The 24,400-nt window shown below is 34.8% G+C and overlaps 1 protein-coding gene across 1 annotated transcript in view; it reads left to right on the forward strand.

Moving 5' to 3' along the window:
• The window catches only part of CSMD1 (CUB and Sushi multiple domains 1), a 2,120,031-nt gene that overhangs the window by 1,832,219 nt on the left and 263,412 nt on the right, over nt 1–24,400 (forward strand). Inside the window, exon 43 of the mRNA XM_044659558.1 lies at nt 13,981–14,169. Within this exon, the coding sequence (XP_044515493.1) occupies nt 13,981–14,169 (189 nt within the window). The remainder of the gene's footprint in view (nt 1–13,980; nt 14,170–24,400) is intronic.

Here is a 24,400-nt window from a genome sequence, read left to right on the forward strand (position 1 = left end):
CCAAATAAATATTCTTATATTATTTATGTGATTTTTTCTGGATAAGGTTATTAATACTAATTTTACAAGTAAATCTGTTAAAAAACAAAAACACGGTTACCCCAATTAGGTGTCATGTAGAGATCAGAGAATTTATTGGTTGACAGAATATTTTGAAAATTGGTTAATCTTAACCTAACTTTAAGGAATCCGACTTGCTATCCTATGCTTGCATAACAATACTAATTATTTCCATTCCAAGCAATTAGTTTAACATAACATTAATGTATAAGTAAATAAATAAGAAGCTAAAGCACATGATATATTTAAGGTATTCTACTTTATTGTACAGTGTCATAGCTGTTGGAAGTATACATTTTCAGGTTTAGTTAGATAGTTTATCAGCATTTGCCATTTATGCAATTTATTTATGAATTGGCAAAGTGACACCTTTGCACTGATTTGTAGGTCACATCAAAATTTATAAGCCCTACTTGTGATTTATAAGTTAAGGATCTAATTAATAAGTCATGAAAAGATCCATAAATCACAAAGAGAATTCTTGTCATTCAGCTGATATATATGCTGTATACCTGCTACTTAAATACCTGTCATTTATTTATAAGTCTATATAAAGGTCAAAAATGTTACCAGTGGATGTGGCTGTCATAATATGAAATTTCTAGACTACATCCTGTGCAAATAGAAAATATAGGATTTTGATGAACAAAAGATTTAAATTAGGCCATATTCTACAGCAAACAACAACTGGAAAGCAAATGTATATGCACAGAAAATATTTTCAACTCAGTGCTTATGGAAATATATTATTTACGAAGAGGACCGTTTTTATTCACATTACATGCTTTAAAAAACTTCACTTTAGCATTTATTGGAAATTGATAGATCTAAGTACAGGATGATATAGTAGGGAGAATGGTGGATTTGGATTTAGGTAGGAAGATTGGGGTTCAAATTCTCTTGCCACTACCTTTGTAGGTTATATGACCATAGATGAGTTGCTTTATCTTTTGAGCTCTAGCTTTCCCAACTGGAAAATGAGGGTGATACCACATATCTAGTGAGAGGCTGAATGGATAGGGGATAGCAAGCTATCCTTGGTGTCAGGAAGACATAGGATGAAGTTATTCTTCTGATGCACTACCTGTTGTGTGACCTTGGACAAATGCCTTAATCTCTCATTGCTCCAAACTCTTAAGACACTAATTTATGGAAAAGTTGCTGATGTAATTGAAGGAGGGGATTCCCACACTTGGAGTTTACTTAATACAGTCATAGATATTTCTTGTGCCTACTTCACTAGAACTGTTATGAGACCAAAATGTGATAACGTTGTGTATTTTGGAAACTTTAAAGCATGGTTATTTTTAATACTAATATCTCCTTCCTTATCCTTATGAGACAGTTTATTAATGATTATAGCTAACACTTATATAGTGCTTTAGGGTTGTGAAGTTTTTACAAATATTATTTCATTTTATGTTCCCCCAAATCCTGGGAGGTTGGAGCTATTATCTTACAGATAAGGAAATTGAGGCAAAGGTCAAATGACCTTCCCAGTCACACAACTAGAAAGTATATGAAGCTAGATTCAAACTCAAATTGACTCCATACACATTGCTCCATTCATCTTGCTACCTAGCTGTTTTGTTAAATGTCATGATTTTTTTTATGGTCACATCTTCATTGATATTAATATTCATGACATTCATTTTTTTAAAATTTTTTTAAAAATTTTAAACCCTTAACTTCTGTGTATTGACTTATAGGTGGAAGATTGGTAAGGGTAGGCAATGGGGGTCAAGTGACTTGCCCAGGGTCACACAGCTGGGAAGTGTTTGAGGCCAGATTTGAACCTAGGACCTCCTGTCTCTAGGCCTGGCTCTCAATCCACTGAGCTACCCAGCTGCCCCCATGACATTCATTTTTAAGAAACAAGACTCATGATTTCTTCAGTGTTGGGAAGTTCTAAGAGACAATTTCTTCCTGCTTACACTGCACTCACCTACTACACTCAGACTTACAGTGTGTCTGTAATTCATAGTCACAGAATTGCCTGGTGAGCTGAGATGTTAAGTGCCTTGTACACATTTACATAGCTAGAACGTGGTAAGACAACCATTATATATCAGAGGTAGGACTTGAACCCATGTCCCCACCTTCAGAGTTGTTCTTCTTTCTGTTCCATTATGCTACTTCCTTATCAGTTACTAGCATTTTTATAAAACTTAACAAAATTGGAATACTGAATTTCAAGTGGCTTTTCTGCTGTTTCCACTATATCATAAATTATGTGTCATAAAATATCAAGATAGTAAGAGAAAATTCAAGGTCTGTTAAAGATGGAAATTTTTAATTATTCTGTTTTCAAAAGTTCCTGGCCTTCCTATTTTATCTTGCACAGAGGTTTCTATTATCCTGATCTCATTACATTCCAGGTGATATCTAACTTTATTAATCCATCATTACCATTATCAAAATGCAAAATTAGCTCAAGGTTTGGGGATTACAGAGCTTGTCATTGTGGCAAGCAATTGAAAATGAGTTATGACTCTCCACATTCGCTGGGACAATTTTTGTTTCAGTTAAACAGTAAGTCAAGTTCACCATTTGAGTGACTTGATCCATCCTTAAAGTGCAAACACAATAGGTAAGCAAAAGAGTTGTTATTTTCTTGTAATAGGACTACTTTTACTCTGTAAATTTGCATTCCTAGACATCCTAAAATAGGATATTGCCAAGGATGGAAGTCAGGAGGAAAAGGGTTATAGCAACAAACTCACCTTCTGTGACTAAGGCTATCAGTCAGTCCACTAGCAAGTGTTTATCAAGCACCTACTATGGGCCAGACATGATGCTAATCATAGGCGATACAAAGAAAGGTGAAACTACAGAGCCTGACCTCAAGGAGGTCAAAATAAGCAAACAAAAACTATGTAAATACAAAATATGAGAGAATGAACATGCAAACCTCTCTGTACCTACCAGATATTAGGAATTCAGTATGAAAACAACTATGTATGTAAAAGATATGCACAATGTTCCCAAAACCTTTATGCAATTTTAACCTTTAATAGTTTCAATGGAATAAAAACTAATAGGACTTTTGAGATACCATTTATCATTTAGAGGGGAGGTACTAGTAGTAGAGAAGGAAATAAAAAAGCTATCTTCTTGAAGATAGGATTTAACTTGAGTCTTGAAGGAAACTAGGAGAGAGAACACTACAGGCATGGAGAAAGGCAGGGAAAAGGAGTAGACATGGAAGGTAGAGTATTGTGTATAAGGATCATCAAAAAGGCCAATGTCACTGATCAAAGAGTACATGGAAAAGAGTAAGTATAAAAAAAATAAAATTGGAAAAATAAAAAGAGACCAGGCTGTCTGATCTCTGATAAAAAAATCAGAGAATTTTATTTTTAATCTCAAAAGTAATGTAGAGAATTTGAATTTATTGAGGTGGGATAGTGTGTGCTATGATCACACGTGCTTCAGGAAGATTACTTTGGTAGCTGAGTTGATGATGATTAGAGAAGAGAGAGAATTTAGGCAGGAAGACCAAGTGAGAGGTGATGAGGGATTACATCAGAGTGATGGCTATGTGAGTGAAGAAAAGGTCTGGGATGTATACAAGTAATGTTGTATACTTTAAACCAGTGATTCCCAAAGTGGGTGTCACCACCCCCTGGTGGGTGCTGCAGTGATCCAGGGGCTCAGTGATGGCCACAGGTGCATTTGGGGGTGGTGAATAACTGTAAGGGGGCGGTGATAGTATGTGACAGGGGGTGCTAAGTAATATTTTTTTCTGGAAAGAAGGCGTTTGGCCAAAAAAGTTTGGGAACCCCTGCTTTAAACTGATAAAATATGACAAGATTGCTGTGTGGAATTAGTACAAGTGAGAATTTAAGGATGACTAAGGTTGTTACCTTGAACTAGAAAGATTATGAAGTCTGCAACAATATTTAAGGAAGATGGAACCAGGGGAGAATTTAGGAGGAAATATACTGAGTTCCATTTTTGGATATGCTGAGCTTGTGATGTTTATGTTTGTGACATCCAGTGGGTAATTGTGCTATGAGGCTGAAGGTCAAATGAGAGGGTAGGGCTGGATAAATAGATTTGAGAATCATTTGTATATGATGATAAATTAAAGCCCTTGGGTCCTGATGAAGTTACCAAATAGCATATTATAGAAGAGTGATGGCAAACCTATGGCACATGTACCAAAAAGGATTTGCAGAGCCCTCTTGCCCCCCAGAGTTTGTCACTAGAAAGCCAGAGGGTCTCAGGCACAGCTATTCCCCTCCACCTCTCCATGTGACTGAAGACATTCCTCTCTTCCCCTGCCCCTCTGCCCTGCAGCCAGTGGGAGTGCTTCCTCCCTCACCTATCTGCAGTAAGGCACTGGTGGAGGAGGGTCTCGTGCTGCATGAGGGGGCAGCTCAGATGGCCGTCTGGTGAGTCTGTGGTGAAGGTGATCCCTGTGCTAGGGTTGGAGAAGACCAAGGTTTGAGGAGAGCAAAGCTCACAGAGTGGCACATAACTGGAGGGGAGCAGAATGCTTGGGTCATTCCCCTCCTCCTCTCATCAGCTGCTCCTCTGCCCAAAACTTTATTTTATATTCTTACCATATTTGTTTTATTTATTTATTTTTTTTTATTTTCTCCTGCTCCTTTCATTATCATGAAAGTAAGACTGAAGGTAGGGATGGTGGTAGTCATCCAAGGCTGGGACCTGGCAAAGTATAATTTCTGGCAGAATAAAAGAGTAAACTCAATGATAGAGGATATCTGTATAATTTGAATTTTCTTTTGAATAGGAAATGGTGTTGTCTTCAACATATTTAAAATGTAACAAGCTCTTTATGTTGATGAGATGACTAGATTGCTTCTCTTTGGTTGGTTTATATTCAAGAAGTTCTTTTCTTCAGGAAAAAACACCTCTTTTCTTCGAAGAAAGTTGATATTTCTTTCCTTTTGATTAGCTTTCTCCATATTTCAGCACATTTATAAACCTTGGTGCACTTTAATATGCTTTCTAATATTTATTTTCATTTATATATTTATTTGTTTGTTTAACTTTCTAATATTTATTTACTAAATGCACTGGGTTAATGCTATATTTAAGCACTTTCTTTTTTCCAATTTAATTCATACTTCTAACAGTCTTTCACCACAACCTATATATCATTGGGTAAGTTTCAATAGTAAATCAAGTCTTTGGGCAAGGCATTAATAAAATATGAAACGTGAATTATGACTTTATGAGTCAAAATTTTGGGGGCAATATTGACAGTAATGATTAAATCACTCCATTAAATAAGCAACTCATACCTAAGACTTGAAAATTATAACAAAGATATTTATGTTGAATTAATTTAGTACCATGTCACAATTAGGTAGTGTATTACATTCTAATGATTTACCTTGTCTATGAACGGTCAAAACAATCAGCTGTAAGATTACATCCTATCTTAGGAGGACACATATACACAAGGCAATTTCCCTTTGGAATTTTAACTTTCCCATAAGCTTTAACCTCATTTGCATTGATTAACATGAGACATTGTATATCACCATTTAATCTCATAAGTTTTCAGAATATTTGATATAGCTGAGAAATTCAATGCCATGACTACACGTACCACTTAGAAATACAAATTTCTTTCTGAAAACAAAATTAGACATTTTATTAATTTGTAGTGAAATGTTCATTATTCATTTTAGATTTTATAAAATATTTTTAGTTTCCCTAATATTCTAGTTATTTTACTGCTTATTAGGTCATCATCTACCATAGAAAGGAGAAGAGAAGGAAAGGGAACAGAATGAAAAATAAATGAATGGAAAGGAACAGAAAAGAATTAAGATACTGGAGCAGAAAAATAGATTTCACATTTTAATGGCTCACATAATTTTTCATTAATAAAACCTTCATACTCAACATCATCATTGGCACTAAAGTTTAAATAGCATTTTAGAAGAATTATCTTATTTGAGCCTCTTAATAGCCTCACATGTTGGGTTCTACAAGTATTATTATTCCCATTTTACAGATGAAGTAATGTAGACTCAGAGAAAATTAAGTTCAAAAGTGATTTCCTAAAGGTTGCACAGATAATAATTTCTTGGACTAGAATTTGAACTCAGATCTCCTGATTCAACATGAAGTGTAATTTCCTCTATACCTTATTAAAATGTTACACAACACAGTTGAATGTCAGAAAGAAGGGAACATACCAAGAAAAAATATCAATTATTATTCATAGTATATGAGTTCAATATATAAAAGTTTATAGACAGACCAAACATATTTTAGGCACTATTTAGTTTTTTGATTCTTTGATATTCTGTAATTTATCTATAATTGATAATAATTGATGACACTATTAACCAGCATCTTGGATATGAAATGCTTGGATATTCTATTTTGTGACTATGTTGCATAATTTATTATTCTATTCTTTTCAAAGTCTGACCTTATTTTTAAAAAATGATTAAAGAGGAAAACACTTATTATTGTAATTTAGATTAGTACTCATTATTTCCTTCATATGCAATGTGCCTTAGACTCAAATGACAGTATTGAAGGAGGGCTGCTGTGTAAAATGACTATGCTCTAGGAAGGTTGGGCAAGTTTGCTGCTGTTCAATGATAAAAAATATAATTAGAAAGAATAGGTATGAATTTTGTTTTATCCCATGGGACAGATTGAGTTCCTGAAAAAGTCAGAAGTAGTTATTCACTGTATTAGGCCAAGACAGCTCATGTGAAGGAAATCAGTTCAAAGAGTGAATTAAATCATACTGGGAAAATGAGAAATGCATGTGTGGGAGGTGAGAGAGAAGGTTGTGAAGAGTGGGAAGTGGGAGGAGCCAGGGTAGGACTATGAGGTTTTAATCCCCTGTTTTTAGATTTTTTTTTGTCTATCTGTTTGATTAGTGTAGCTAGTCAAAAGCTGTCAAAACAGAGAAGGATATAGTTTGTGAAGACCTAGAGGAAAACTTCAAGCAAAGCCTCCACAGATCTTTTTTTGTGTCTGTGTGTAAGATCTGTGGATAAAAATTTCATATGATGAGAAGCATGGGCGAGTTGTAGTTTATGTTGATTGAGGAAGTACTCATGTTGATGTGGTTATAACTCTTAAATTGGGGGGGGGGCTTTATTAAACTCAAGTTAATTAGATGTTACAGTGGATAGGTCTGGAGTCTGAAGGACCTAAGCTTAAATACCACTTCAGACACTTAATAGCTGTGTGAACCTTGGCAAGCTACTTTCAATCTTATCCTCAAAACAGTGACCTCTATTTGCCTCAGTTTCCTCAATTGTATAGTGTAGGTAATAACACTACCCTATAGAGTTGTAAGGGTTAAATGACATAATATTTATTAGGTGCTTAACACCGAACCTGGCACATACTAGGTGCTATATAAATGCTTATTTCCTATTTCTTTCCTTTCCTCCATAAAACTATATAGTTCTGGTAACTTTCACCAATGAAACCCATTTTCCAGACCTTACTAGGATAGTAGAAATTTCAAAAACTTAAGTTCTGCAGATATAGTCTTGATTCCAGAAACACACAACTACAAAACACTTTTTACCCAAAGTAAGATTTAAAACAGTGATGGGCAAACTTTTTAAAGAGGGGGCCAAAAAGGAAAGGAAATGCTCATCTGTCAGTCTGTTTCTAAGGCAACTCTTTCGAAGTTTCATTGTATTGTATCCTACTCATTGTATTCATCAGATTAGGAATAATGTAACTTGGCCTGATAGAACATTTCAGGGGGCCACATCTGGCCCATGGGCTTTAGTTTGCCCATCACTGATTTAAAGGATTGGAAAAAATTCCTCATGGATGGGCTGAGCTAATGTAATAAAAATTACATTTTTTCCTAAATTAATTTGCTTATACAGTACCATATCAATTCAACTGCCTAAAATTTATTTAATAGAAGTAGAAAAATAATAACAAAATTCATCTAGAAGAATAAAATTCATCTAGAATGTCAAGGAAATTAATGAAAAAATATGAAAGCAAGTGTCTTAGATGTACCACTTCTCAAATTTTATTATAAAGTGGCAACCATCAAAATCATTTGATACTGTCTAAGAAATAGAGTGGAGGACCAATGGAATAGATGGAATAGATCAAGAACTCAATACATAATGATAAATAACCTTGTGTTTGACAAAATCAAATATCCAAACTTCTTAAAGAACTCCCTTCTTTAACAAAAACTTTTGGGAAATCTAGAAAAACAATATTACAGAAATTAGGAATAGACCAAAACCTCACACAAAATACCAAGACATAGTCATATTAGATATTTGATTTAGAAATAGAAGGTGATACCATAAACCAATTAGGGGAGCACAAAAGAGTTTAACTCTTGGACCTATGGATCTGGGAAGAAATTAGGTCAAAATAAGAAATGGAGAAAAAATATGAGATATAAAATAGGTAACTCTGACTACATTAAATTAAAAAGTTTTTGCAGAAACAAAAGCAATGCAACCTAGATTAAAAGGCAAACAAAAAAATGGGAAGAAATCTTTATAGCAAATCTCTCTGACAAAGGCTTCATTTCTCAAATATAAAGAGAAGTGAGTCAAAGATTACAGGATCACCTTCACATGATGAGGAAGAATCAGAGTAGAAACTTGAATAAGTAATATGAGCTTAAATGTTCTTACCATTTGATAGATTAAAAAAGTGCATTATAACATTAAATTAGCTATTTCGTGAAAGACCAAGGCACCCTGAACTGGATTGCCATGCATGAGGACAAAGATAAGCGTAAATGTATAAAACTTCCCTCATCCAAGAGAAGATATTCTCTTTTACATCAATCTCAAAAATGCCGTTGGTAATATTGTAACTTTAAAAACAATTTTTATTTTTATGATTTTTAATCATGTCAATTTTATTTACATCAATGACCACTTATAAGGATTTGAAATAAATATCACATATCAAAGCTTTCTGATTTTTAGATATTTAATTAGGTAATCAATCAATCAATTAACAATTAATTATTAGGGCTATATTGAAGCTTCACAAAAAATGTTTCTACTCATTAGATCTGCATGTATTCTTTTTTTTTTACATTGGCTATGTTCTGGACAGTCTAAAATAACATGATACCAAGCAATATGAAGAAATAGGATTATTCCCTATCAGGAAAGATAAGGATAGATCTTGTAGTCTCCCATGGCATTGACTGGATCATTAGAAGGGGTTAAGGTATCTTTGGCCAATCTAGCCTATGTTAGTCTATGGTTTTCTTCCTTTTCTTTTTTACAAATTTCTACTAAAAATTTTGACCTATGTGGATATTTTGAACATATTTTATCAGATACTTTTGTTATTTTTCCTCCTTCAGTCTTTTCTAAAACTTCTGTAGACCTTTTGTATCCAGAGGCACTCTTTCAGCCTAGAGATCAACCTATAGTAAGGAATTTCTCTAAGTCCTCATTGAGGTAGGAGGTAGAGTAAAAAAGAATACTATAATTTGAGACAAAGACATGGATTTGAGTCCTATATTTGCTGATGATATTTGTGTGATTTTGGTCAAGATACATATGAAATTAGGGAAGGTGTTAGAATAGATGATCTCCATCACCCCTTTTACTTCTAAATGTCAAAGATTCTGTGTGAGCTGCCACCTTCTTAACCTTGCACAATGATTTCTCTCTCTGCTCTCAGCTGTCCATGTGACTTAGGGATATTTTGCTTATATAGAGTGTAACAAAAGTAGACATAATTACATAATTTTATTTGTAACAAATGGCAATAAAAAATATAATTTGAGTACTAGACTTAGAGTCAGGAAAACCTGGGGTTAAAAATCCTGCCTCTGGTACTTAATAGTAGTAGGTGTGGCACTAGGCAAACCATTTAAGCTCTTTAAGTCTCAGTTTAATCATCTGTAAAATGTAAATAAGAATACCTAACAGTAACCACCTCACATTATTATTATGAGGTTCAAATAGTATAGCATTCCTTATTTAAAGTGATTATCAAACTTTGAAGAGTTATATAAATTTTTTTATTGATTAGATGCTAATTTAAAATGTCATTATTACAAATCAAAATCATTCAATTAGAAAATAATGTTCTTAACATGCAGGGAGGACAATAGTTATTTTTATCCACTCTATCTTTCCTTTTTGAATGGTTGGGAACCCCTTTGATGTACTTGTGGGAGGACATGGACAAGAATATTAGTGGAGGAGCAAAAGTTCCTGGATTGTCTTCTGCATTATTGTAGACAATCTCAATTGATGCTATCAGAGATCCTTTTCAAAAGTTGAGAATATTGACACACGTGAAATAAAGACATTGAGAGTCTATTATTCCACTGTAATATGACTTCTATTTCCTTCTGCATATATAGTAGGGTCTTGGAGGACATTTGCAAATATTGCTATTTATTAAGATAAATTAACTAGAATAATTATTTTTAAATAGTTCATTACAACCAAGTATAAACAATTGTTAATTGCTATTTGCAGCTCTAATAGGTAGAGATTTTGTACAACATAGATTGATTAAATTGTGAAAATGGTACTGAGATGACTGTCACAAGGAAGGCTTTGGAGCTTTGCTGAGTTCCCAGAATTGCTTTGAACACATCCAGACACATCTGCTGTTTGTGGACTCTTATGTTCCTGGTTAGGCAGGGCTTGCTGACTCTCCTAAATGGAGTATATTTTTAGCCTTTCATTTTGGATGGTTAGACAAGTGCCTGAAATGTTTGATTAAAAGGAAGATGCTAATCTCATTTGGGCTGCATGTTGAGAGAATAGTGGGAGCAGTCATCAGGTAGAATAACATACCATCTCACTAAAAGAAAAAAAGAGGAAAAGAAATGCTGAAAAGCTCTAGTTCCTTGCTGGGACTTTTCATTATGTCACCTCCAATACCTTAAAAGCCAAAAGTCTCCCTTTCATTTTTCATACAAATGACAACCATCATCTGCTTCATTATGATCTCTTTTAGTGATCTATATTATTCATGGCATTTATACCATGTTTATATACATGTTTATTTGTTCTCTTTGTATGTTTATTCCACAGTCTAACCTTGCAAATGAGTTTTAAAAACTTTCACTACAAGGAATTATAGAATTAGATGACCTTTTCCCAAATGTCTGAGTTCACATTACAGTCATCTTTATATGTTCTATTGCGTCTGAATCTTTGGGCCCCATTTGGGGTTTTATTGGCAAAGATTCACCATTTCCTCCTCCAGCTCATTTTCAGATGAGGAATCTGAGGAAAATCAGTTGAAATGACTTGCCCAGGGTCATACAGTCAGTAAGTATCAGAAGTCTGATTTGAAATCAGGTCTTCTTGATGCCTGGACCAGTACTCTATCCTGTGAGCCACCTAGCTCCATCTTTTCTGTCTTCCAGGTAGCATTTATTAAAAAACCAAGGAAGGCATCTACTGAATTGAAGAATTTAGGGAAGGATAAAAACAAAAATTATTTTGAGAGCAGAGAAAGAAAAACATTTTTCCTTCTGGACAAAGGCATATTAGAATATGTTCACTTTTAAAATGAGGGCCCAGAAAGATAAAATGAAGACAGAAGAGAAAATGTATCATTCACCAAGGGGATTGATGTGGGCCCAGAAAGATAAAATGAAGACAGAAGAGAAAATGTATCATTCACCAAGGGGATTGATTGAATCATTCAAAAACAATTATTGAGTACCTACTATGTTCAAAATACTATAAGAGATGCCAGACTTCACTTTGCTTCTGTAAAACGGAGGAGGTAGATTTTATTATCACTAAGGTCCCTTTTGCTACTTCAAAGAAAAACAAAGATAAGGCATTTTCTGTCTTCAGAGAGATAACATAACCCAGGCACACAAATGTAACATGCTAAGTAGAATCTTTTTTTTTTTTAAACCCTTAACTTCTGTGTATTGTCTCCTAGGTGGAAGAGTGGTAAGGGTGGGCAATGGGGTTCAAGTGACTTGCCCAGGGTCACACAGCTGGGAAGTGTCTGAGGCCGGACTTGATCCCAGGACCTCCTGTCTCTAGGCCTGACTCTCAATCCACTGAGCTACCCAGCTGCCCCAACTAAGTAGAATCTTAATGGGGAACAAAGTACCATAAATCAGAAAAGGATCATTAAATCTCAGGATATAGAAAGGTTTTATAAAGGAAAATTCATTTGAGGTGATCCTTGCAGAATGGACAGAAGAAAGAATAGGCAAAGGATAAGAGAAAATGCTGAAATTTCAGAAAACAGTATAATGCAAAGAAAAGCAAGAAATATAAGATCATAGAGAAGATAGGGCTGCACAAGACAGGATAGGCAAAGTTTGCTGAAAAAAGGCTATTCTCAGGCAGGGCATGCAGGAAGTAGTGAGCCAAGAGAGGGGAGGTCAGTTTAGCAGTGGAAATAATGCTGTTTATGCTGGAGAAGAAAAGGGCAGAGGGGACATTAGAACTGTCTTCAAGTACTTGAAGGACTTTCATCTAGCATGTGCTTTGGCCATGTAATGAGAAGACTCACTGGCTGGGAAAAATTGAAGGAAAAAGGAAAAAGGGATGGCCAAGGATGAAATGATGCGCATGCTATTGTCCTTGGTGTCAGAAAGAACTGGACATAATTGAACAAATGAAGAACAACTGGCAATGTGGTATAGATCTATGGAAAATGAGTAAAGAGAGATCAGATTTTGAATCTTACCTCTGAATGTTAATTAGCTGAGTCACTTTGGGTAAGACATTTAATCTTTCTGGGGTTCAATTTCTTTTTAAAAATATAATATAGTGGGGCAGCTGGGTAGCTCAGTGGATTGAGAGTCAGCCTAGAGACGGGAGGTCCTAGGTTCAAATCTGGCCTCAGACACTTCCCAGCTGTGTGACCCTGGGCAAGTCACTTGACCCCCATTGCCCACCCTTACCACTCTTCCACCTAGGAGCCAATACACAGAAGTTAAAGATTTAAAAAAATATGTAATAGCATCTAATGAAAAAGATTGTTATTGAACAAACATTAAACATAGTAAGAACATTAGTTATTATTTGCCCTGAGTCCACAGATAGTAAATATCTGAGGCCAAATTTGAATTCAGGTCTCCCTGACTCAAGAGCCAACACTCTCCATTGAGAGAGCATCTAGCTGTCTATTATTATTACACAGAGGAAGAATTAGACTTAATCAATTTGTCCTAAGATGGAAATAGGTGGAACTGATAGAGAAGTAGATTTTGGCTTCATGAAAGGAAAAAAAATGCTAAATATGTAGAATTAGCCAAAAATTGAATGATTGTCATGGGAAGTTGGTAGATCCTCCTCTAGAGGCCTGATAGTTCAATTTAAGTTTGTATAACTATTTGTTTGAGACTTTGTGGGGATTTCTGTTCAGATTCTAAGAGAACTAGAAGACTTTACCTTCCCTGAAGAGGGGCTATGCTTTTGCAATTCTATGATTCTATGAAGTATACTTTAACAAGAAAGATGTTAACATTAATTTTATGAAAAAGTTGTTTTGTGTTCTCTTTATTATAATCTATGTTGTATTTTGGTGAAATTCATCTTGTACATCTTTCTTTCTAAATTTAAACATATTCCAAACCCTCTTTTCCTTATGTTCTTTGTCACCTCCAGAGGATGCAAATCTTGTAAGCAAGAGCTGTCATTACATTTCTTAAGGCTCTTGGTGGCATGGAAATGTCACTTTTTAAAACTCATTTCAGTAAATTGTTTTTAGAAAGGAAAATGGGGCCATATGACTTTTGTTTGACACAAAATAAAAATCTTTAGAATCTACGAGTTATCCGTAGTGATTAGAACATAATGTTTATTTTAGAGTGATAACTGATTGGGTAGTTGAAGGACTCATTTTGGAGAAGTACAATAATATCTTCAGTCACTTGATATCTCCTTATTTAACATTAACTTAATGTATTAAACATTATTTATTCTCTGGTTATTCTCTTTTTGTTTTCTGCAGCTTATGAGTTACAAAACTGCCCTGATCCTCCACCATTTCAAAATGGGTATATGGTCAACTCGGATTATAGTGTGGGGCAATCCATTTCATTTGAATGCTACCCAGGATATGTTTTAATAGGCCATCCGGTGCTTACCTGTCAGCATGGGATCAACAGAAATTGGAATTACCCCTTCCCACGATGTGATGGTATGTTAGTAAATTTGTTACAGTGGTGATCTTTTTTCTTTTAAAACTCTTGTGGGATCTTAAGAAATTGTTTTTCTGCTTATTCATCATTGCCTATGTTAATATACATTTCAATTATTCAATTATTATTGAATTGTGCTAGGCAATGTGGGAGATTATGAAGATAAATACTACCTAATTCTTGCTTTCAAGAAACTTATACTAAAGTGAATATATACACATATATATCTGCAATATGTGCTGTAATATTAGTTTCATTTTTTAAATAACAGGATATTAATGGGTTCAGAAAATGGAGACCATTATCTAGTTTGGGGATCAGGGAGTGTGGAAGCTGTAGGTCACTACTGGTAGCAGGAGAAAGCTTTGAAACTTTGGAAATATATAGAGATGGTAGGAACTGATAGGTTAGTGCTTAAGTAGAAAAGGCAAATGTTTCAATTGGAAGAATTGATACAGAGACAAGAAAATAAAAGTTTTATTTGGGGAATTATAGTTCAATTTAGCTGATATGTTTTATATAGAGGGGGGAAAAAGGCAGACAAGCCTGGAGAAGAAGTAGTTTTGAACCTAAGCACCAAAATTCCAGAATTCATACCTTCATGTATTTGAGGGGAAACTGATGTTAAAATTTAAGGGTAGTCATATTAAATTATCGCACTTCTTTAGAAAAATGGATTGAGTTGGGGGACTACAAATTTGGGACACTGCATGTACTTTCTTACTCAGAAGATATGCTGGTTAGTTTTTTTTCCAAATTTTTTTTCTCTTGTTTATATTAATTGTTACAATGCATTTTCTCCTGGGTAGGGAAGGAAGGAGAGGTATATTTGAAAAGAAGTGTGATGTTAGGAAAAATTTTTTTAAAGAAATCGGTTAAAATAAATTTAATTAAAAAAAGAAAAAAAGATCATAATCTGAACTTGGAAAAAACAATAACCCTTTCCTTGAAGTGCCCAACACATAGGGATGGGAATAGAGACTGTACCTGTGATTTTACTGGGATAGGTAACTCTTGGAAGAGAGTCCAAGTATGTAGGTAGGCTCCTTTTTCTGAAACTTAAAGTCTTAGAGAATTGTCTAGAGTTGCAGCTTTTAAAATGTGGTCTGCTGACTGTTTAGGGTCTACAAGAACTTTTCATGGAGTCGTTTGAATCTTAAAATAAGTCAAATGTCAAAATTATGCTAATAAAATACATCATTTGTCTATTAAAATGTTCTTATTTCTAATGATGTATTTCTGAGGTTGAATTTTTTTCAACCAAAACAGATTTAATGCAGAAGATATGAAAATCAAGTTGTCTTATACCGAGCCAGACATTAGATTTGCAAAACTATACCGTTCTCATTATATATTTTTTGAAAATATTGTTTTTTTTATAAAATGAAAATTTTATGGGTTTATTGTTATTTTAAATGAAATAAGTAAATATTCTAACATTTTATTAGTTTTACTCTTAAATATAGTAAATATTGATGGATATTATCTACATAAACAAAAACAATTTGAAGTTCTCAATAATTTTTAAGAGTGTAAAGAAGTCCTAAGGCTATGATGTTTTGTTTTGTTTTGTTTTAAACCCCTACCTTCTGTCTTGGAGTGTATTGACTCCAAGGCAGAAGAGTGGTAAGGGCTAGGAAATGGGGGTTAAGTGACTTGCCCAGGGTCACACAGCTGGGAAGTGTCTGAGGCCAGATTTGAACCCAGGACCTCCTGTCTCTAGACCTGACTCTCAATCCACTGAGCTACCCAGCTGCCCCCAGACCATGATGTTTGAAAAGTACCAGTTTAGAGAATTGAAGGTTAAGTGACTTGTCCAGCCTGATACAATCTATATGCATTAGAGGTTAAATTTAAATCTAGCATTTCCTGCTTTCAGGCCATCTCTCAATCCACTAGGCAATACTGTCTCTTTTTTGTCTAATTGAATTATGCAAGATGTAAATGAATCACAGAGACTATAATAAAACTGACATCGTAACACTGATCAATGCTGCTCCTGTCTATGAAAAAATAATGAAATTATTAGCTTTGACAATCTTTGAAATGCTAAATACACATAGACCAATGACTCAAAAAGAAAGTAGTCTAGCTGTGTTTGGATTTCTATTGAAGGTTGAAAATGCAAACAGGTAGACTTAAAAAAAAAATAAGATTTTAAATGATCTCTCTACTTTCTCATTGCTATCCAAAAAATAAAAAATAATCTCTATTACATAATTTCCTAATCTTGAGTTTATGACATACTTAATCACATGTAAACAAATCATTTTCTAAAATTAATAGTTTAGAAGAAATAAACACAGCAGTGGCAAACATTATTTCAGATACTCTTGGTTCTTTTATCCCATTAGGAACTAAGTATTTTTTCTATGAAGACTTTCAATTATAGTTCCCCATTTAAAAGTTTGTATTATTCTAAAGTGAAATCAACCAGCAAATTACTTTGAACTTTTCAAGCTAATACTTCTACTTGTTCCATTACAATTTATTTTGAATTCTTTGGCTTCTATCATTTAAGTTATAGGGTCTTAGAGGAAAGAGAGTTTTGTCTTTAATACTTTTTTTTTAACATTGACAAACACAAATGGTGAAGACTTCTGAAAATGATATTGGATAGAGTCATCACAGTGCCTGAATCAAGCAGTGAATACATTTCTTTCCCAAAACAAACAGATGTCTGAGAGTCCAATGCTTATACTCAGAATTAGAATGTGACAAAAATAATTTGTAATTTGAATTTTCTATAAAGATAGTCAGAGATGGGAAGAAAAGTCTTCAAATCCTTCCCCTGACTTGTATTAACAGCATGACCCTGAGTAAGTCACCTAACTTTTCTATGTATCAGATAACTTTTTAAGGCAATAAATTTCAGAGCAGATACTAGCCTGTATTGTTGAAGAAACTTCAGAATTTCCCTTTCCAATGAAATCACAGGCCCAAGTTGTTTCCTCCCTTTACCTTCTGAACCTTCCCTTGGGGGGCAGCTATATGACTCAGTGGATTCTAGGACTGACATTAAAAACACCTGAGTTCATATCTAAGCTCAGACACTAGCTTTGTGAGGTTGGACACTTCACTTAACCTCTGCATAGGAGGCAAATAGTTGTCTCTGTGGATAGAATTGTGGGTCTGGAGTCTGGAATCTGTCTGAATTCAAATCTGACCCCAAACATTTACTGTTTACTAGCTGTGTGACTTGGGCAAATCACTTAACCTCTGTTTGCTTTAATCCAGTTAAGTAGGAATGGCAAATCACTTCACTATTTTTGCCAAGAAAATCCCAGGCATATGAATAGTTGGACACAACTAACCAGCAACCTTCTTTTTCTCTCTTTGGTACTAAGATAATTTACATAGAATGATATCACTTTCAATATAATTTCTAATTCAGTAATTTATAGGGAATTAGACTTCATTTTCATTTTTTTGGTTACTCTATAGCAGCACATTTATAGTTATTTTTGTAATCATGTATATTTTTCATTGAGTTGGTTCATTTCTGCTTATATAGTCTGCTTTGCTCTTAATCAAGTTATTAATTTTATTTTATATGATAAGAAGCTTTGATATAGTATTTATATGATTGACTGTTCAAAGCTGCAGAAAAATACTCTATCTGAAGGAAAAAAATGGAATCTATGAATAATTTTACTATCATACTAGGGATATATTCTATTTAAGAAATCAAGATAATACAAAAATTTCTTTCTTGAGAAGTAGAAAGTCTAATGTATATTAAAATTCTCTTCCTTTATTTCTAATATGCCAACTCATAAAAATGAATCATCCTCAATTTAGAAGTTGTTTTGTTTGCAAATTTTAATATTTTTAAAGAAAAAACAGACAACATAGCCATAGTGAACAGTATGAGAGATTTGTAGTCTGGAAAACATGTGTTTGACTACTGCTGAAGTCACATATTAGCAGTGTAATTCTGGGAAAGTCATTTAAGTTCTCTGAGATTCTATTTCCTCATTTATAAAATGGGTATATATTAGCAACTAACATGCAAGATTATTATGAGGATCAAACAAGATATATGTAAAGAACTTTGTAAACCATAAAGAGCTGTCTAAAAGTTAATCATTACAACTGTTTTTAATAAGAAGAATGCCTAAAATTTTCAGCTAACACTTAGGCTGACACATTTAGCATTATAAGGTTTGGGAAGGATTGTTCTGACAATGATGCCATGAGCTGTTTGGAGGAGGAATATTATTCTCATCTTTCTGATGGTAATGACGCTGCTGACGATTAGGAGGATAATTACAACTGGCATTTATAGAATGCTTTAAGTTTTGAAAAATCTTTTACATACCTTAAAATCATTTCCCCATCACTAGAACTCTCTGAAATAAGGCTTAGAGATGTTACAATCTTCATTTTACAGAAACCTACTGTTCATCTAACCAAGATGATAAATGGTTTATGCAGACTCACACAGTTATAAAGTGTTTAAGACAAGCTTTGAACCCCTCCTAGTCTTCCTGACTCGAGAAACTTGTGGCATTTTTATCCACTATGATACCTGGGGATCAAAAAGGTTAAGTGACTTTTCCACTATCACCAGATAGGATATAGCGAAGCTAAAACTCAAATCCATGTGTCTGGACTCTGAGCCAGTGTTCTTTCCACAATTTCATGCCTGTTTCTTTATCCATAAAAATGACAGAATAGAGCAGTGCCCTGTTATCTGCAGTTTCGCTTACCTTGGTTTCAGTTACCTTTGGTTAAGCTTGAATTCTCAGACAAGGAGTGAGGCAGGAAGAGGACTGCCACTAGATAAGGAAGGACACCAGTATATAGTTCAGACACATGGAAATTGGGGACAGACACAAGTTACTGATTACATACAAATGGAAGATAGGTAGACTTAAGATCTGGTGGGAGAAGAGGAGCTAAGGTCTCTTCTCTCTGTCCTGGAGTTCCATCATGAAGGCAATCTCTCTGCCTGTCATTTCTTCTGTTTTAAGTTGTAGGGTTCTTTTTAAAGTTTTTTTAAATTTCTTTAATTATATATATATATATATATATATGTATATATGTGTGTGTGTATATACTTTACATAATTTAATTTTATTTCTTTAATAATAATTCTGTTATTAAAAGAATAAGAAGATAGGGAACACCAAGCTAAGAATCAGGAGTGGAGAAAGAGAACACAGTACTACTATGCAATAAAGTTAACATAGGTGTTAAAAGTTAAAGTGAAAAATGTCTGTATAGGGCAGTGATGGCAAACCTGTGGCATGGGTGCCAAAGATGGCACACAGAGTGCTCTCTGTGGGCACCCAGCTCCCTCTCTCCCCCCACCCCCTAGCATTCATTACTAGAAAGACAGAGGGACTTGGCAGTGCTATTCCCCATCCCGCCTCCACTGCACCTGATGACATTTTTCGCTTTGTTTTCCCCTCTGCCCAGCAGCCCAGTGGGAGCACTTCCTCCCTCCCCTGTGTAGGGTAAGGGTGGGGGCAGCACTCGATGAGGGGAGCGGGTATAGCACTCGGTCTGGGCAGGGTAGGATGGGAGCAGGGCCCGGCACTCTGTCTCTAAAAGATTCACCATCACTGGTATAGGGTTTGGTACTATCTGCAGTTTAAACCCTTCATGGTAGGTCTTGGACCATATATAGGATCCAACTCTAATAGGTGGTTAATAGGCAAATCATGTTTTTGACATTCCCTATTTAATTTTCTTGACTTTGTCTCTTTAATTTAGAATGTTCTTAAAAATATATCATTCACATATTTATTGTTTCTAGATAGAAAAAAAAACACGTTGAAAACTCATATAGCTACTAAGCCCTAGAACCCTGATGCAAACGTATGACATGCGTGTCAGCACTGACACACATAGCCATTTTCAATGACACGCAGCTGCATGCGACCACATACAGAGAAGTATGGGGTCGCATGCTAAGGATGAAACATTTGCTGTTGTGTAGTGTAGACAGTCTGTGCCAGAGGTCTGTGGGACAAAACAACTGTCACTAAGCAGGTAAGTTAAATAATTAGTTTTTCATTTATTAAATACAGTAATATATTACAATTATACATTTTTGTTATTTAAACTATAAATATCATGAAATTATGGGTTTTTTTTCTTGAAGTGACACACCACCTGAATTATGTATGCTTGGTTTTTTGGCGAATTTTGGCACACCAAGCTCAAAGGTTGCCCATCACTGGTCTAGAAAGTAAAATTCAAGTGCGGTAGACTTATAGCATCTAATCAAAGAAACAAGTCCTTAGACAACTCTCCTTTTGAATTCATATCCAGTACTTTTCAAGAATCAGAATTTTGTTTCCACTCAAATATTTATTATTTAGCAATAACCTTTTATTAAGTACCTACTATACTCCAGGCATAGGGGATCTGGAAGTAAAAATGAAATATTTCCTTCTTTCAAAGAGGTTACTGTCTATTGTCAGAGACAACACACACATATTTAACAGTAAGCAAAATAAATAAAAGTTAATTTAGGAAAGAAGTATAAATCTTCTTGTTGAAGTTGTCACAAGCCGAATTTTGGAGCAATTTTGATATTCTAAGAGGCAAAGATGAAAAGAGAGAGCAGGTATTGACCATCAACAAATAAGGACCTTTGTGAATAATTATCAGGAATATGATTTAGAACTCTAGTTGTTTTGCTCACAGGAAGGATGGTAGTGTGGAATTAAAAAATTCCATGCTGTTTGAAAATACAGTGTTCATTATTGTGTAAAATAGCAAGTAGCACCTCTTCTAAGAGAAAAAAAAAACACATGAAATTCACAAAGCATTTGTGAAATTCAAGATACTCATATCCTCTGAAAGAAACTAATAATAATCCTGAAGATAAGATAGCTTAATATATTTGTTAAGTGATATGTAAACAACATGTTAATCATTAATTTGAGAAGTCTTTTTTGGTCATTACATTGAGCTGTATTTGATGACAAGTAATAGACCTAATTTATATTCACATATGAAGTACGAATAATGACAGCATTTTATTAACTCAATAAAAGTCTTCTACCATTGAAATGCTCATGTAGATATTTTTTAAAAATATATTTTTTACTTTGCCCCAGGAATTTTACATATAGATATAAATGATGTGAATTTATCTTCGAATATTTAGTGAGAGAATGGACAACTTTAAATATTAACAGTTATATATGAACAAATATAAGCTTATTATTTAGAAAACAAAACAAAACAAGAAATAAATTATCCAAAAGGCATTTATGGAGGATAGTAGAGGGTTGTTTGCTTTTGTTTGGAAATGGCACCAACTTATATTTGTATAGTGCCTTATGGTTTACAAATGTTACTGTAAGGATAAGTGATAAAGGGATAGAGAGAAATTCATAGATTGTGTTCAAGAGGAAAGGAGGAGAATTTAGATACAAACCTTGGGAGAAGATTCTAAAAGGAGAGGATGATGTTGGGAGTGGACTGTTTGTAACTATCACTCCTGATCTAGCTGATCTAGAAGGAGGATCTTTGCTCTGGCACCTCTGGGAAAACCTAATCTTGTGGAAAGATTTAGGGATTCCTGGGTTGGAGAATTTGCCTTAGAGCAGACTGTCTTTTCCTTGGTGTACAGAAATTCACTGGTTTGAGAGCTACCAGTCAGAGATCCCCTTATCTAAGGTAATCTCAAGGGTTTGTCACCTGGGACTCGGGTTACCTAGGAAGCCAACCCCAGTCTCCTTATCATTATCCTTCTTATAGATAATTTAGGTTTTTAGAGTAATGGATAGTCAAATTGTTTTGGGGGTTTAAGTAAGAGCAGGGAGTGGGTAGGCAGGATCTATAGAAGCAACAAAGAGCAACCTCCCACGAGGTGTGTAGAAGTTAGGTGGAGCTTAGATCTGTAGGTTTAGGACTCTTCCTATCCTTTCCCTTTACCCAAATTAACAAAATAAACTTGGTTTCAAAAGCCCAAGAGTTTTGTGCTTTGCTAATCCTGGGAAGGTCTCTAGGTGGGTGTTTTTCATCTCCCATCTATCTAGACCTTTCCCAAACAATCTACCTCCCTTTGGAGGAAGGATTTTATTTCATTATCATATAAGATTTTCATCTAAAATCCTGCAGATAATAAAAATATTATTCTCTTTAACCTACAGATGAGGAATCTGAAGTTCAGAAAAGCTGAGTGATGTCCCAAGGTTGAGTTTTCTAGTACAGGGAAGTGTCATGATTTACCAATTATAACAGTTGGAAAGAACCTCAGAGATCATTCAGTGCAATTTGTAAAAGCTTGTTGATTGTTTGATTAAAATAGTAGAAACCTTATAATTCTAATTCTTCTCCAACACCCAGTATCCCACCATGATACTAGATAAGAACAGTAATAACTCCACTACTGCCATCAGACTGAGTCTACTGTTTGGCTTTGTGCTTCTTTGACCTTTTGGGGACATGAGATTCTTTTCTTCAAGATTGTCATCTTTTCAGCCAAGGGGTTCTGCAGTTACCTCTCTATTGTCTCTATATAGGGGTGAGGGAGGAATAAAAGTCTGCTTCCATATATTTGCCCATTGGTTTAACTAAGATTCTCTTTGGATCTTTCCTTGAAGATATGAGTTAAATTTGTCTCCTCCCTTTAATTGGTTGGCCCAAACAAATTAATCTCTCAAGTGAAAGAATTCAATCATCAAGTGGATTTTCATGCTTAGGAAAGAGGCATAATCCAAGTAATTAAGAAGTTTGTCATTTTCAACATTGTTAAGTTGCCTTAGAAGAAGCTTTCTACAAACACTGATTCCATTACCTCACTTCATAGTTGCTTCTCAAACCCAATCTTGCTTCTCAGTCTGGCTTCCAACCAATTCAACTGAAACTTGAAATTTGTGTTAATTTCCAGGTTCTGGTGTCTCCAGTCTGACTCAAGACAATATGTAGATTCATCTGTTTGGCTTTTAAGGCCTTTCCCAATCCATCTTGACTTTTCAGGCTTATTTAATGTTCTTCATGAAGTCTATATTAAAAAAATTCTAGCATGTTTTCACATATCAAAATCCTCATACCTTGTCATAATCTATCGACTTTTTAAACTCTCCTTCTTCTTTCTTTTACAAAACCCCACTCTTCATCTATGCTGTTGAAATCCCAGTTCCCTTCCAAGTACTCTCTCTTGCATTGGACATTCTCTCTTTGTTTCCCCATCTTGTAAAGGGGAAAAAGGGGCTTTATGGGTTCAATATATTAAAAGATGGTCACCAGAATATTGAACTATTATCAATCCTCAATTAAGAATAATCTCAAGCCAAAATTGAATTTTATGGAAGTTTATTTACAATTAAGAAGAGAGAGAGGAAATAAGGAAATAAGAATCTAACCCAGTAGGTAATTTATTACAATCCTCTAATTAATCCAGGTAGATCTTAACCCTCAGCCAAGAGTTAGAGGGCCAGAGGCCTGGAGGTGAATGGAGCAAAACTTCATTCACCAAGTCTACTAAAAGAATTTTCTTAAGAGAAGTTCAGGAAGATTCAGTCTTTAAAACTCACCACATGGAATTCAAAGAAGATATTTAAAGCAGTCTCACCAGGGTCTCAGTGTTCCAACACTCCTCCATGAACCAGGAGAGGTCTGTCACCAGAAGTCCTCTTCAACCAAAGACCTCAGCTGACTGAGGACCTTCTCCTTTTAAAGAGGTCACTTATGCATCACTTCCTGTGTCTCCCTCCTAATTTGCATCTCCAATCATCTCCAATAGGGGGCAGTCAGTTGATTCTGATTCATCACTCACTCTAGCACACATGGGTTAGGACCTCCCAGAATTAGAGGTGATCTCACCTTTGGTGATTAAATCTAAAGATGGGCAGTGTAGACTTAATCTAATTATCACAATCTTGATCTGTTGGTGAAGGAATTCAATATACTATCCTCTTCCCTTGAATCCTTAGCCCCTTATCCTTTTGCTGATTATAGCCTACCAAGTTCATTCTTGGATGACTGATCACTTACCACTTTCACTTGTACATTTGTACTGCTGGATGAAGTAACAAAGGTGAAAATCACAACCGCCACCAATTTATATTTTACAACCTCAACTGAGCCCTTGCTGCTGCTAAACAATCCATATATAACTTGTCTTGTCCCACTTTTCACAGAAGCTATATTCTAAGTCTTTTCATCCTTCCTGATACCCTTCATGCCTTCTCAGCTGAGAACCTTGCTTCATATTTTACAGAAACAATTGAGGTCATTTACCATGATTTCCTTCTTTTCTCC

The sequence above is a fragment of the Gracilinanus agilis genome, chromosome 2 (genome assembly GCF_016433145.1).
Source record: "Gracilinanus agilis isolate LMUSP501 chromosome 2, AgileGrace, whole genome shotgun sequence".
NCBI lineage: Eukaryota > Metazoa > Chordata > Mammalia > Didelphimorphia > Didelphidae > Gracilinanus > Gracilinanus agilis.